This window comes from Xenopus tropicalis, chromosome 9, assembly GCF_000004195.4.
Source record: "Xenopus tropicalis strain Nigerian chromosome 9, UCB_Xtro_10.0, whole genome shotgun sequence".
NCBI lineage: Eukaryota > Metazoa > Chordata > Amphibia > Anura > Pipidae > Xenopus > Xenopus tropicalis.
Genome location: NC_030685.2, coordinates 7,292,946 through 7,309,011, shown reverse-complemented (window position 1 = coordinate 7,309,011; position 16,066 = coordinate 7,292,946). Strand labels below are relative to the sequence as shown.

The following is a 16,066-nucleotide window of genomic DNA, read 5'->3' as shown; positions in this document are numbered from 1 at the left end:
CCTGGGTTAGGGTCTCATAAAGGGATACTGATGTTGCACATTTCTTCTGGGAGCTCCCAATAAGACTTTAGAAGGCTGCCTGGCACTAATTTAAAGGGGATATAAACCCTGCTGCACAGCGCGGCTCAACCAAACGTTACTCAGCTGTTGCCGGACTACAAATCCCAGAATAATGTAACATATAATGAAGGGTGAGGCATGCTGGGAGCTGTAGTCCAGCAACATCAGGGTTGTATTCTTAAAGCAATATTGCACAATAAAACTTTCCCAGCTCTCTAGGGCCCGCATTGGCAGCATTGAAATGCAAAAGAATCCTCCAATGAGAATCCCAGCTGATCTGTATAAATCCGGCTCCCTGTTCTCTGTTCCTGCAATTGGAGTTGGGAGCATTAAGCACAGTTTCCCAGCACTGAACAAGTCTGTCCCTTTATCCCCATGTCTGATTCCTGTGCCATATAATGACGGGAAAATGACATCATTATCTCTATATGTAAGGTACCAGCAAGGGGCCTGACACAGTGCTGGGAATCAGCATTCTCATTGGTCGCTTCTCTTGCATCTATAATTAAGTTTTGGGTCAGTAGAATTCTCATTGGGGAATTGGTTTCCATGTGTAATTATGTTTTTCAGCAACTTCTATAGAGAACTAGGGGGCGCCATCTATACGAGTCTGGAAATCACAAAGCCTTTCAGGCATTGGGAGAACTGGGCTCTTGACTGCAGTGAAAACGGGATCCTGCTACATTGTTTCAACAGTCAGAAGCAGCAGTGCAGGGAATAGAAAGAGCCGGCTTTGCACATATTGTAAATTCATTAGGAACAGGGAATGTAAATATACAAGGGAGTGGCTTAGATTTAATTTTTTTTCTATTATCTCGGTGACATTTAAATGAATCCTTTATCCTTTATCTTTATGAGTGTCAGGAAGTTTAATTGTAGTTTCGTTTCTCTATTGTCGTCCAGTCTCAGAGCGTGAGGATCTGCCGAGCATTGGCGCTGTTAGTTACTCGTATCCAGAGGTAAGTACTATGGAACCTGTCCTTTATATATATATATGCAATGTTCCCTTTTCTCTTTCTCAGCTACATTTGTTCATGAGTCGGTTTCTTTGGGCTATAGTAACTATGTTATGCCTAGGTAGACCATGCAAGGGGAGGGACCTACAAGCTTCCAGAGTTTGGAGGAGGAAATCCTATGTTCTATTTGTTACAATGAGCTTGATGACCTGGTCTCCATTGGCTGCGGCCACACCTTCTGCAGGGAGTGCATCACAACTTACTGGGGCACCTCACAGCAATGCCTCTGCCCCGAGTGCCGGACGGTTTGTCCCGAGGATCAGCTGATTCCTGTCCATAGACTCAAGTCTCTGATCACAAAGATCCAACAGGAGGTTAAAGGAGAGCAGACCAAGAAGGTATAGCATTGAGGAGGGGCTTTGGGTAAAGGAAGGGCCTAAGTAAAGGTGGTGCCCATGGTGGGCTCCCCAGTGGGCAGCTTTATTATTGGTTAACTGTAGATATTTCTTAAATTTGTATCTGCCTTTCTGTGCTCAGTAAGCTTCGGAAGGTGCCCCATCTCTTCCCAAGAGAACTTCTATTGAGGGCTATCAGGAGGATATTGCTTCTCCTCCCTAGAGAACTTCTATTGAGGGCTATCAGGAGGATATTGCTTCTCCTCCCTAGAGAACTTCTATTGAGGGCTATCAGGAGGATATTGCTTCTCCTCCCTAGAGAACTTCTATTGAAGGCTATCAGGAGGATATTGCTTCTCCTTCAATGGCAAACTTCTATTGAGGGCTATCAGGAGGATATTGCTTCTCCTTCAATGAAAAACTTCTATTGAGGGCTATCAGGAGGATATTGCTTCTCCTTCAATGAATAACTTCTATTGAGGGCTATCAGGAGGATATTGCTTCTCCTTTCAAGAGAACTACTATTGAGGCCTATCAGGAGCATATTGCTTCTCCTTCCAAGAGAACTACTATTGAGGCCTATCAGGAGCATATTGCTTCTCCTTCCAAGAGAACTTCTATTGAGGGCTATCAGGAGGATATTGCTTCTCCTCCCAAGAGAACTTCTATTGAGGGCTATCAGAAGGATATTGCTTCCCTTCCAAGAGAACTTCTGTTGAGGGCTATCAGAAGGATATTGCTTCTCCTCCCAAGAGAACTTCTGTTGAGGGCTATCAGGAGGATATTGCTTCTCCTTCAATGGAGAACTTCTATTGAGGGCTATAAGGAGGATATTGCTTCTCCTCCCAAGAGAAATTCTGTTTAGGGCTATCAGGAGGATATTGCTTCTCCTTCCAAGAGAACTTCTATTGAGGGCTATCAGGAGGATATTGCTTCTCCTCCCAAGAGAACTTCTATTGAGGGCTATCAGGAGGATATTGCTTCTCCTCCCAAGAGAACTTCTATTGAGGACTATCAGGAGGATATTGCTTGTCCTTCAATGGAGAACTTCTATTGAGAGCTATTAGGAGGATATTGCTTCTCCTCCCAAGAGAACTTCTATTGAGGGCTATCAGGAGGATATTGTTTCTCCTTCCGAGAGAACTTCTATTGAGGGCTATCAGGAGGATATTGCTTCTCCTCCCTAGAGAACTTCTATTGTGGGCTATCAGGAGGATATTGCTTCTCCTTCCGAGAGAACTTCTATTGAGGGCTATCAGGAGGATATTGCTTCTCCTCCCAACAGAACTTCTATTGAGGGCTATCAGGAAGATATTGCTTCTCCTCCCGAGAGAACTTCTATTGAGGGCTATCAGGAGGATACTTTAGCAATTAATTGGAGCTAGGAGTAGAAAAGCAACTGATACATTTTTTTATTGATAATGAATTATTAGAACCTCCAGGCAGGGCATTTAGGAGGATGTCCCCTTTCCTCCAATGGGAAGGTCTTGCTAGGCCTATCAGGAGCACATTAATTAACATCTTGACCTCCTCCTTCTTCAACAGGGCTTTGCCTATTTGCTTGGTCAGCAGCCTACAGAACCTATAGCTGTTTTTGTGGCTTTGAATATCATTTTGTGGGTTTGCAGCTTAGCAATAAATACATTAACTGGCAAAGAGTGCCACTAGGAGAGTTGATATAAGGAATGAGATTAATTTTTTTTTTCATCTACCCCCACTTTAAGGAGAGCTCTGTCTGTGCCATTCAGTTAGTGAGCCCTGATGAGTTTGGTCACCTCCGAGTAAATAAAGATGCCGTACAGACCTGTTTTATGAACAGTGTGGTCATGGATTACCCTGTGTGCCTAATATGTGTGATTGGAGAGAGACAGGGTAAATCTTCTCTCATAAACCTCATCCTGAGGGCCCTGTCCTGCCAGGTAAGAAAACCTTCGCCTTAATAAAGAAAGTAATGGGAAAATGAATCTGTACTTTTTTATTTCTAAATGTCACTGTTACACAGCAAATAATTCCCTCTGCCATTTAACCTTTTACCCTTGAACCAACAAATGTATTTGTAGCTGTAATATTGGTGTGTAGGCGCCATCTCAGTGCCTTGTGCCTGAGTCTGAGCTTTCAGCCAGCGCTACACATTAGAACTGCTTTCAGCTAACCTATTGTTTCTCCTACTCCCATGTAACTGGAGGAGTCCCAAGCCAGACTTGGGTTTCTTGCTATTCTGATATCTACCACTAGGTGGGGCATGGGAGCACAATTTAGAAATACAGGTGTCAGGAGGCTTCTATCTTGCTTCCCATTGTTCTATGAATTGACTATCATTTAGACGGGAATGACGCTTTGATGTTTTTGAGGGGTTTGAACCGGATAGATCTCGGTCTACATTAAAAGTATACTTTCTGCTAATTCAGGAAAACTAACTAAAGAGAACTGAGTACAATAACCGCATCTTATTTTCAATTAAGGAGAAGGGCCAACCACTAAGCCTGGGGCCAGGCAATGAGACGCGGATGGAGTGGAAAGTTGGAATAAACAATATGGCCAAGGGTATCTGGATGTGGAGCAAGCCATTCATTCTGGAACATTATGGAGAAAAGGTGAGACTACAGTATGCCTGAGTCTGAGCTTTCAGAAGGAGCCAGCGCTACACATTAGAACTGCTTTCAGCTAACCTATTGTTTCTCCTACTCCCATGTACTCCCACTTGGATTTCTTACTATTGAGTGCTATTCTGATACCTACTGGGAGCTGCTATCTTGCTCCCTTCCAATTGTTCTGCTGATCGGCTGCTGGGAGGGGGGGTATCACTCCAAGTTGCAAAGTCACGCGACTGAGGGCACTTGGGAAACTAAGAATATATCTAGCGCATGTTAAATTTCAAAATTAAATATAAAAAAATCCTTTCTGCAGGAGATCAATCAAGGTTAATTGCTGATGCTATGGGTTATGGTTAACCCTCTCCATTCCCAGTTCATGAGTTGTTCTCTCTGCACAGATGGCGGTGTTTGTTCTGGACACAGAAGACTCGTTGGACCTTAATAGCTCCAGTGACATTGGGATTAGGCTCTCTGCTATATCAGCAGTGCTTAGCTCATATCTGGTAAGTTGGTGTATATATTATATGGCTGGATATTTTGTCTTTAATAGAAGGCATCTGGCACAACATTCCCATGTGATACGTTGAGTGGAGCTGTGCCAGATGTTTCCCTCAGTCTCCATCATCTACATCTCCTGGCTAAATAAAGACCCACCTATATCATCCTCTTTCCATCATAATATTCCTTCTTGTTCTCCTTTACAGATTTTCAATGTTGACTCAGACCTGAAAATAACAACATTGGACTATTTCAAGGTAAGAAAATGGCTTAGGGGCTTTTTGGACTTGTACTCTTCCAGTTCCAAACAGTCCAAAGCATGTCCAGCTCATAGATCATGTCATTGGAACCTGCATATCTCAGCTGGGTACATGGAGGGGGTTGTGTATTTTTGTAGTTGTTGCTGCACTTTACTTACTCAACCAAAATCAGTTGTTGCTGGACTACAAACCCCAAGACAGTTTTGAATCGTGTCTTCAAGAGACCGATACTTGCCTATTGATTTTCAGGCTCAGTAATGTTGTTTATGTTTACAGATGTATTTCCGTGTTACTAAGTGTGTTGAGGAATCCTTTGATCTGCAGCCCTTCCAGGTAAGTGAGTCAGATATACAGTACAAAAGTCCAGTCCACTAAAGTTCTAACTTTCTTCAAATAAATCAATTTAAGACACGTTCAAGCTGCCTGAGCTTCATCATGTTATCTCTATCATCAGTTAATTTAGAAAGTCTCTATGAGTCCTACAGTAAAATCTCATAAAGACTTAGAACCCAAGGGGCGGTTGTGTCGCCAACAATAGATCTCTGCTCCAGAACCACTCCAAAAAGGCTTTCCTCCGGAAACAATAGGAGTCCCCGGTGGAAATACCTTCATATCGCTTCGTTTTCCAAAGTACCGTGAAGTTGCCAGTGAAGGGCTTTCCACAAGGGAATTCTATTGTTGCCGTTGGAAAGCCTCTTTGGAGCAGTTCTGGAGTAGAGATCTATCGCGGACGACACAACCGCCCCGTGGGTTCTAAGCCTTAATGAGATTTTACTGTATGACTCATTGTTCTATTGTTGCCGGTGGAAAGCCTCTTTGGAGCGGTTCTGGAGCAGAGATCTATTGTGGACGACACAACCGACCCGTGGGTTCTAAGCCTTAATGAGATTTTACTGTATGACTCATTGTTCTATTGTTGCCGGTGGAAAGCCTCTTTGGAGCGGTTCTGGAGCAGAGATCTATTGTGGACGACACAACCGACCCGTGGGTTCTAAGCCTTAATGAGATTTTACTGTAGGACTCATTGTTCTATTGTTGCTGGTGGAAAGCCTTTTTGGAGCGGTTCTGGAGCAGAGATCTATCGCAGGTGACACAACCGCCCTGTGGGTTCTAAGCCTTAATGAGATTTTACTGTAGGACTCATTGTTCTATTCTTGCCGGTGGAAAGCCTTTTTGGAGCGGTTCTGGAGCAGAGATCTATCGAGGCCGACACAACTGCCCCGTGGGTTCTAAGTCTTAATGAGATTTTACTGTAGGACTCATTGTTCTCTTGTTGCCGGTGGAAAGCCTTTTTGGAGCGGTTCTGGAGCAGAGATCTATCGCGGGCGACACAACCGCCCCGTGGGTTCTAAGCCTTAATGAGATTTAACTGTAGGACGCATTGTTCTATTGTTGCCGGTGGAAAGTCTTTTTGGAGCGGTTCTGGAGCAGAGATCTATCGCGGGCGAGACAACCGCCCTGTGGGTTCTAAGCCTTAATGAGATTTTACTGTAGGACTCATTGTTCTATTGTTGCTGGTGGAAAGCCTTTTTGGAGCAGTTACTTGCCCACAATACAGAGATCTATTGCGGGTGACACAACCGCCCCATGGGTTCTAAGCCTTAATGAGATTTTATTGTAGGATTCATTGTTCTATTGCTGCCGGTGGAAAGCCTTTTTGGAGTAGTTACTTGCCCACAATACGGAGATCTATTGCGGGTGACACAACCGCCCCGTGGGTCCTTACCCTAAAGAACACATCACATTCATTTTCATTACAGCACGTGGATATCATTAGATGTGACGGGGAAGAGTTAAAGACGTGTGGAAAAGAAGACTTGTTGAATTTTATCATTCGAGAGTCTCAGGTACGAGGTTCCACATCATGCTTGATCTTCTGCCCCACCGCAATGAAATTGTGCTCCGTATCGGAGTTTAAATGGGCGCGGGGGGGAAGAGGTTTGTTTGCACATGTGCGCGCAGGGCGCGGGGGGGGGGATGCTGGGTGCTCTGTTTATCCTTAAACCATCTATTCTCTTAAGAACGGACTTACAAAAACATATTTTATTGGGCCTATTAAAAAGGTGGCCTTTATTATATGGTTCCTCATCAGTGTACACCTAAAAAAGGATTAAAACCTCTGCCTTTTCCCTGTTTCCGACAACCAATTTACCTGACTCCAAAATGGGGTTTGTTTTACTCTTCTCAGCAGTTTCTTCTTTCTTCTTCTTCTTTCTTCTTCTTCTTTCTTCTGAGAAGTTTGATTTAGAATTACACATAAATGTAGTTACATCTGTAGGACACAGATATTCTGAGAGTGTGGAAGGGGGAAAGGTTTGTTGGGCAGAAGAAGTAAGTGTTAGGGTTTGAACGAGGACAAAAGCCTGAGGAAGGAAGAGCAGAACATCTTTAATCTGTACAAAGGCTACTAGAGTAGGTAAAAGGGACGTTGTAATTGGGGAGGGAAAGAGTTTCAATGAAGTCAGAGTCAAGGCCAGTCTGGCCTATTCCGTCACCTTCAGAACTCAGGTGTCAAATATCCTGGCAACTCCAATCCAGACCCACAGTTGACCTCCATTCCATCTGGGTGCCAAACTGGTATAAATATTTTCCCATTCCAGAGAAGGGCACATAGGGAACCAAAAAATAGTTATGAAGGGAAGTTTCATGTTTCAACGAGGCACAACTGAAGAAGGCATCTCAATGTGTGTACTTAATGGATGACGAGGCACAACTGAAGAAGGCATCTCAATGTGCGTACCTAATGGATGAAGGGTGGCCTAGAAGAATTGGAAAAGACTGCACATTTACATATTAATTTAATAATATTCTCCCCATCTTACCTTTTCTACCTTTCTTTCAGAGGCTGCCAAACCCCTCTCTTTATAAACTGGTGTCAGATACCCTGACGGGCCCATTAGCAGACTGCTCGTACCTGCCCCACCCAGGGCAAAGGTTGTTAAACCCTTCTCGGAGAAGATCATCAGGTAACATAAATTGGTGTTTTTCTCCTGTATCCATAAGCTATAATCGACCCAATACCTCTCTAACCCCCAGGCCAGGCACAGAAACCTGTAACAGCCAATACCGTGCTGATTGGTTGCTATTGGTTACTGCACCTAGGCAGTGCCTTCTATTACATAACCCCATAAGCCTTTTGTTATTTCCCCCATCTGTACGGCAGATATGGAAGAGGATTCCAGTATTCTCTTTACAACCTACATATTCAACCTTGTGAGAGACATTTGGCTCCACAAAAAATTGGACAAAACGGGTGGGAAAGTCACGGGTGCCCAACTGGCGAGGACATTAAAGGTCTGTATCATTATCTGAGGTGTTTTACTATTTGTGTAAGTAAGTTTGCATCATCTCCCTGGGGTTGTGTTTCTTCCTGTTCTTCTCAGGTAGTTCCTGATGGGCTTCAGTCTAGTGTGTGAAAGCATCATTCACTAGATCAATGGGTTTTAAAGGGAAACTACACCCCCAGAATGAATATCTAACCAACAGATAGTTTATATTATGTTAAGTGACCTATTAAAGGTCTTTTACAGCCTACCTAGCACCACCTCCAACAGTCTTGGTCCACTGAGTACCCATAGACTGCTACACTCTACTGGTTTATTTCCTTGCCCAGGCTAATAAAGGCAAACTTCCCCTTCTGCCCATCTTATGACAGAAACATCTTTCCTGTGTGAACTAAAATCATTATGGTCTTATTTCTTATTTCTTTACAGAGTGTTGTGAACATTTTGCAGACTGCAAAACAGCAATTTCCCTCCCCGTTGCAGGTAACATTATTAATGCATGCCTACGGTAAGTGATAAGGATATTAGAAGTTACTGGGGTCCTTAAAAATGGATAAAAAAAACAGAAGTGAGGATATACTACCTTGAACCGATATCTTTCAGTTTAGACTAATGAAAGTCAAAGTCCATCAGTACTAACTGAAAAAGGTGGGTGGTGGTGTCATGCCACCTTAATTGACCTCATTTCAAAGAACAAGACGTACCCCCAGATGTAGCTCTAACAAGAGAGTTCAGATCTTGACCTTCAGGGCAGGTACTTGTAGGTGCAAATGAATTGCTTTAGTAAATCTTACCACTGCCGGGGTTTCCAGGTGCATTCTCCACCAAGCAATAACACACTGCTAAACCTTACTTACCCTTGTTCTTAAGATTCTCTGCTTTTCTTCTTTATTTTACTCAGATGTTTTTTCAGTTTAAAAATCACAAGAACATGGAAAAATTGAAAGAACAGTTCCACAGTTTTATACACAAAATGGTAAGTTTGCATTTCCCAACATATGGCTCTTCTTAGGCCGCTATATGCTTGACATGAACGTTCTTTGACCTGAGCTTTTATTCTGTATATGTCTTTGTTGGTGTGGCCCTTTAGTCCTCTTTCTACTGAGGTCCAGGTATATCACTGACTGCACAACCCATGTCTCGGTTCTCTGGATAAATGTCTGATTATGGCGATGAGAAGGTCCATGAACCTACTGACCATGATTCATTCAATACTGCACTTTTACCTTTTCAGTCAAAAGAAGCCGATTTCCAGATCAAGAATGGGAAGGTGCAGAACCCATATCCAATGGAACCCAAAATACATCACGTTGCAACCGATTTACTGCGTGATTTTAAAGAATTGCTTGTAGGTGATGATACCAAACAAAAGGAAAGGTTTGAAAGGGATCTGCAATCCTATGTGCGAAATCACCAGCAAAGGTTCTACAAAGACTTCTCCAAGGTACGATGTGTGACTGCTGGGGGTGGAAAGTTGGGTGTGGTTTGGTGCTGGTGAAAGGCAACAGGAATTCTGGGGGTATAAAGGAAGGTTGCAAAATGTTGACAATTTCAGTGCTCCGTAAATTATTTTCCCACAAGGAGAAGGTGTAAACTAAGTAATATGCAAGATTATAAACTATGTCCAACTCCCCACACCCTTCAGCTAGGAGAGCAGATATCTGCAGTTTTTGAAGAGCGGGCACTTATGGAGCAAATCTTCAGGCAGAATTCTTGATTTAAAAGTAACTTTATTAGAGTACCACCAATTATTCATTGGAGTCGGTAGTCCAATAAAGTTACTTTTTAATCAAGAATTCTGCCTGAAGATTTGCTCAGTGAGTGCCTGCTCTTCAAAAAACGGTGACAACTAAGTAAGCTTTACCAGAATGGTCTGTAAATACAGACATAAACACTTACAGAACTGCTGCTCTGAGTCCTCCGTGAAAAGAAACAGCATTTCTTTCCTTCTATTCTGTGCACATGAGCTTCTGCATCAGACTTCCTTCTCTCAGCTTAAACCGCCTGGGCTGGGACTTGAGCATGAGCAGTTTACTCTTCTCTCCCTCTCCCCATCCCTTCTTCCTCCTCCCCCTCCCTGGTGTACTCTGAGACCTGAGCTACCATGCAGCAGCCTGCAGGCAAGGAAGTGACATCAAATCAAGCTAAAATGGAAACTGCTATTTTAAATGAACAGAGAGAGCATCTAGGTCAGTTTACAGAATAAATATAACATTCTAGCTTGCCCTATTGTGGCTAATCTATTGGCAGTAAACTGCCTCAGTAGCTTTCCTTGTCCTTTAATGTACCAAATACACAATATTCAACACATACAGGGATAAAGTATGGAACTTTATGGGTCTCAGTAGAACATTTGGTGTAAGACCATTCCATACTGATCCAAGCAGCTAAACTACCCTATCACCACCGGTTTCTTAATCCCAATATATCTGTTCAATGATATCCCTGTAGCTATGCCCCTAAAAACCATAAGACTCTGGAGGCTGGAATGAAGGTCTGAACTGGACTATACCAAGGGCTGGGAGGGCAGAAACTTCTATAATAGTTGTATTTATCTTTCCTTCCACATAGAGGTACAGTGCCTTTCAAAATCACAAGAGAATGGAGAATATTAAAGAGCGGTTTCTCAATGTCATTTTCTCAAAGGTGAGTCAGTAGGTACCTCCCACTGCAATGTCACTTCCCAGACCATCAATATACTGTTCTCTCTCTATGTATCTATATATGGCACTGGGGAAGCTTGCTGAACTCTCTTACTAGTATTCAGTGTTGGACTGGAACCTCAGGGGCCCACCAGAAAACTTTAGGCTATAGGCCCACTCTCCAAACTAACTTTATTCTCCTAGTCTCTTTTATCTACACGCTAGCAGCTATTCTTCCATCTATTTCTCCTCTTTGTTCCCATTCAGAAATAGGACATGACCATGAAGTAGGCCAAATGATCAGGAACAGGAGGGCCCACTGACCCCATGGCACATCGGGAGTTTTCCCGGTATCCTGCTGGGCCAGTCAGACACTGCTAGGATTCATTTAACAATGGACTTTCACTGTTCCAGCGTGAAGAAACAGATCATCTGATTAAAGTACGGAATTTGAGGCCAACGCGAATGGAGTCCAACATCAATGATATTGTAACCTGTTTCATGAGCGAGTTTATAGAATCATTGAAAGGGGATGATATCCAAGAGAAGGAAAGGCTTAACAATGAACTGGAATCCTATTTGTTGCAACACCAACAAGAGTTCTGTGAAGACTACGCCAAGGTACAACATTGCAATGGAGGCTGTTGGAGGATGGAATATTGGGTGTGATCAGTAACTGGTAAAAAATATCCCCCAGTATCTAAGAATGAGCAATAGACATATCTGGGCCATTGTGATATTAATGCACAGTGTCTAATATGTACAGGAACATAGTCTAGAACTTGCAGAAGCCCTTTGTACTCTTCCAATCAACTATGACCCCTGGGACTTTGTCTGACCACCCATGTCCTTATGCTACTGCATGTGTGGTTTATTTTGAGCATGTGTGGTCTATTTTGAGTACAGGTTACAGGGGAAATGTCCAATAATTTGTTCCTCTACAAGTCTCCATCTTATGGGTTCAACTGTAACTCTGCAGCTATGGTCCTAAAGACACATGACTCCGAATGGTGGCATGGGAGGTTGAGTTGGACCATACCAAGTGCTCTGAGGGTGGGATTAGTTGACAAAGCTAATGCACTTGTAGCAACACTGCATAAGACAAAATGGTGGAGCAGAATGACGTCCGGGGCAGAAAAGATGACAACATATAAAAAAAACATCAGAAATTAGGGCAAACAATGTAATATCATTTGGTACAGGCTACATAGAGACTATCTCTAATATATTTGTTTTATTTTTTTTCACAGAAGTTCTATAAATTTCATAATCACAAGATAACAGTGAATACCAAACAGACCTTTTTGGGTAAAATATTTCTAGAGGTGAGTGAGTGTCATGTTTTATCTATTCTCTTTATGTGTCCCTCTTACATGTCTTCTCTCTCTTTGTCATTCCTTTTCTCCCTTTCCCAGGAAGTACTTTGCTCTTCTGAATGTGTAACATGCTATATGGGTGTGTATATATACTGTATGATATGCAGTCAGGAACATGGGTATGGCCATTGGTCTACTACAGAGATACAATTGCCCATCTTTCCTTGCCATTAATCACACGCAAACCCACAGTATTATCTCAAAAGGTTTCATGCACTTCTTCATTTATGGTTTAAGTGATGTTGTAGGGCCTGTCATGGAAGAGATAAATACCAGGGACATAATTATAGAGGAAGCAGACCCTGTGGTTGCAGGGGGGGGGGGGGGGGGCTAGAGCAATTTTAACATATCTTGGTAGAATAGGTCAATTAACTAATGTTTTGGGAGAACTAAATAGAATTTGCTGTAGGACCTAGTAACATCTAGTCACGCCACTGATAAATGCTTGGAACACTGTTGAGGGGGGTACAAATGACAATCTCTGGGGGGGGGGGTGTTATAAAAATAGAGGGAATATTAGTGAGTTAGGGAACCTTCTTCAGAAGATCCTACTTCCCAGCATACAAACTGAAGGTGGCTGCTCAATGCACCACAAGGTTATTTCTGAGCTATCATGAAGCTTCAGGTGTTATGATGTTGAATTACTTTTGTACTTTTGTTCTTATTTGTCCTTGCTAATTATTTTTTTTTTTACCTCTTCTTTATCATAGGAATCGAGAATGATTTTTCATATCAGGAACCATGTGGAGCCTCATATGATAGAGAACAAGATGCACAATGTAGTCAGTGAATTTGTAGCTATTTATTCAGAGTCTCTTGAAGGCCTTGGAGACCAAAAGAAGCAACTGCGTGTCAAAAAAATGAAATCTTATTTTTTGTCAAAGAAGGAAGAGTTCTGTATGGAGTACAGCAAGGTACAGTCTGTTCTTTCCTTATCCTCTAAAATTAAAAAATGAGCAAAAGTATTACATTATTAGCTTGGCTTCAAAAACGTGACGATTATTAGTTTATATTCTCTGTCCTCCTCAGAAATATTATGCTCTTGAAAATAAAAAAAACATGAAAATAATAAAGAAAGATTTCCAGGATTCTCTAAAGGAATTGGTAAGTGTACATAGAGGTGTACATAGAGATAAATTCTTGACTTCTGGGCAACCTTTCAGCTAGGGTTGCGCCCTGGTCAGTATTTTCACCAACCTAGCCAGTAAAATACCAGCTAGAGATGGGCCGGGCCGGTATTACAAATTTACTACTGGCAATGTATGTAAACGTGCCAGTAAATTTCTAATCTCTAATTTTCGGCCTTTGCCAATTCTGCCCCCACTCTGCCTCCATCCTGCCCTCCACTGCCCCTCCACCCCACCCATTACCTCTTCCACCCTACAGCTCCCTCCAGTTTCCCTGACAGTTTAGCAACTCTGCTCTCCCTCTGCATCATAGTCCCACCCCCTCTAGGTCATAGCCCTGTCCACTTTTACCACTAGTGCGGGTGGTGGAAGGTCCATGGTTGGTTGACCCATTCTCACATGATTCCCATTCTAGGAAAAAGAAACATCAACCTGTCTGCTGAAGAACTTGATGATGACGCCCGACAAAATGGAGTCCCAGATCAGCAATACCATCCCCAGATACATATTTGCATTTCAAAACTCACTTGAGGGCGTCGATAACCAAGAGCAGGAGATCCTTGTGAACTACCTGGAAGTTTATTTCACTCAACAGCAGGAAGCATTCTGTGAAGAGTACTCCAACCGATATAGTCGAGTAAAATTCCTAGTGCTTGCAAAATTAATAGTGCTTGTGGTTGCAATATTGGTTGCAATATTGGTCGCAATATTGGCTGCAATAGCACCATCCCTAGGGGCTGCCATTGCAAGTATTGTCATAGTCGGTGCCTTTGCGATTGGGCTAAGATCTGTTCTTGAAAAGGTTGAAATCAATAACCCATAGAAGAGAGAAAAGAGATGAAGTTCCATTGAGGGCTCGGGTTTTACAATCATGACTAAAGGCCGTGACTAAACTGGGGACAATTTTGTCCTAGGGACTACGTTAAATCCAATGACTTCATATGTATTTATACCACAATACAATGTAATACAACACAGGCCCTCGACACCTGCTCCACTTGGCTGTGGAACTGATATTTTGATGTTCTATTGTAATGTTATATGCTGCCTATGTTCTATAGTCCAGTGAAATGAAGGTTAGAGTACTGGTTCTTGTTTATCCAGGTTATTTAGGGTTAGACTGGGGGTGTGCAGGCCCACCGGAGCTGCCATCCTAGGGGCCCACCCCACAGGGGCTGGGTCCCTCCCCCCAAGTATGCATAAGTAGACGCAATCAGGGGGAAGGAGGCCAGCTGGGATCGGGTCTTGGCTGGCAGGGCCCACTAGGTATTTTTCCCAGTGTCCCACCAGCCCAGTCCAACCCTATCATTATCTTGTACCTTGCACATCGGGTAGTCTCAATGCCAGTAGATCAGCCAGCTGCATAAGTTGGGTTGGATGATATGGATAATACAACAACTGAAAGGAGACATATTGGATAAATGGGAAAACCCTAACCCTGTAGGCAATTATGAATAATATACAGTGCTGGTTTCCCTTTGGGCTAAACATTAACCCTATCTGTAACAATGGCCCCTTTATTAGACCCTATAGATCCTCTCAGGTCCCTGTCTGGGTTTTAAGTGAGGGGTGGGCGTGTCCAAACGGTCCCTGCCAGAAGCACAGTAGGAGGGGGAGAGCCAATCACAGCCCTGCACTCACACAAGCACAGACAGGCTTCAGTTCCCTATCAGGTCAGCCTAGCTGCTGATTGGTTCCTATCCTACAGTGCCGCCAGCCCCCCTGCACAGCCTGGGAAAGAAGGCAGCAGGAAGTGGAACAGATGGGCGGGACTAGTGGGGTTTTTGGGGGAATTTCTCAATAAATCAGCCGGAAACACTGCTTTTTAAAGCCCATTCCTTCTACTCCTTTAGATGAGTACAATTAATTGGCACAATATTGTTTTTCACACAATATGTCCCCTTTAAGAAAGTATTCTGTGCTTTTAGCAAATTTGCCTTCCATTCATGCATTAGTTACCATCTCATCTATTTTCTTTTTAGTTACCAGACCATATCCTAGTTTTTCCTAGTGCCCCAACTGTGACCAAAAACCCTTCTACTGGCCCCATGTTTAGCCAGTGCATGATCTAGCCAAGATGGTGTCAGCCCATTGTTCTGTTTTCCCGCCGGAGGGTTTTAAACAAAGAAGCTTCCAGAAGTCCCCTCCAGAGGAGCTGAGCAAGCCCCTCCTAGGTTAATCCCCTCCCCTAATGATGCTGCAGGGGACCCTGCCAATTGGAGCTGCTAGGGTTGGGTTAAGCAGAAGCAGGGTCAGCCTCCTAACCAATCAATCCTAGGGGGTGTGGAAAAGAGGGGAGGTACTAGCAGCAGGGTAGAAAAACCAGAGGTTGGGGGTGGAGAAGGGGATTTTTGTTCATCTGGGTGTAACCTCGCTATGGCAGGACACCCTCCCCTGCGGTTCCTTGGGATCCACCCTAGCTGCAGCAGGAAGATTCCCTCCAACTGGATTTCCCTAACCCCTGCGGAAGGACTGTTTGCCCTGGAACCAAGGTAGTGTGTTTCTGTGGAACTACCCAAAAAGGAACTTTACTTATTTCCATTGGAACTGCCTGGGGAGACTACCCAGTTAATTGGGGACTGTCTGGGTGGGAAAGCTTTGTGTATTGGGGGTTGGGCTAGGAGACTCTGCCTTTGTTCCCTGGAGATTGTGCAGAGGGGGGGTTGCCCTGCAGACTTCCTGAAGGAGGATTTGGTGTGATTGGGACTTGTGGACCTCCCATGCGTATTGCCCTTTCCCTGTTTCTCTACGTTTGGTTGTAATAAACCCCTGTGAAACAACCCCTGTGGCACCTGTGGTATTTCCCTGATTGTGCTGGTAGCTCATACGTCATACGTTTGGAAATGTGAACAACAATTGAAAATGGGCATTGAG

General features: G+C 43.5%; 1 protein-coding gene across 1 annotated transcript; it reads left to right on the top strand.

Annotated features, from left to right (window-relative positions):
- Positions 1-1,144: 1,144 nt before the first annotated feature.
- Positions 1,145-15,193, top strand: LOC116407644 (RING finger protein 112-like). The gene is made up of 18 exons (XM_031893366.1): positions 1,145-1,414; positions 2,599-2,778; positions 3,136-3,330; positions 3,874-4,005; positions 4,404-4,508; positions 4,710-4,760; positions 5,040-5,096; positions 6,524-6,610; positions 7,606-7,729; positions 7,927-8,057; positions 8,477-8,530; positions 8,949-9,023; positions 11,104-11,310; positions 11,940-12,014; positions 12,776-12,979; positions 13,095-13,169; positions 13,608-13,807; positions 15,175-15,193. The coding sequence occupies exons 1-18, from the start codon at positions 1,145-1,147 to the stop codon at positions 15,191-15,193; spliced, it is 2,241 nt and encodes a 746-aa protein (XP_031749226.1).
- The last annotated feature ends 873 nt before the right edge of the window (positions 15,194-16,066 follow it).

Bases quoted from the DNA above. Each gene is read 5' to 3' on its own strand.
- LOC116407644 (XM_031893366.1), top strand. From the start codon at position 1,145: ATGCAAGGGGAGGGACCTACAAGCTTCCAGAGTTTGGAGGAGGAAATC. The intron at 7,730-7,926 runs GTAACATAAATT...TCTGTACGGCAG, and splicing joins TTCTCGGAGAAGATCATCAG to ATATGGAAGAGGATTCCAGT. The intron at 9,024-11,103 runs GTAAGTTTGCAT...TCACTGTTCCAG, and splicing joins ACAGTTTTATACACAAAATG to CGTGAAGAAACAGATCATCT.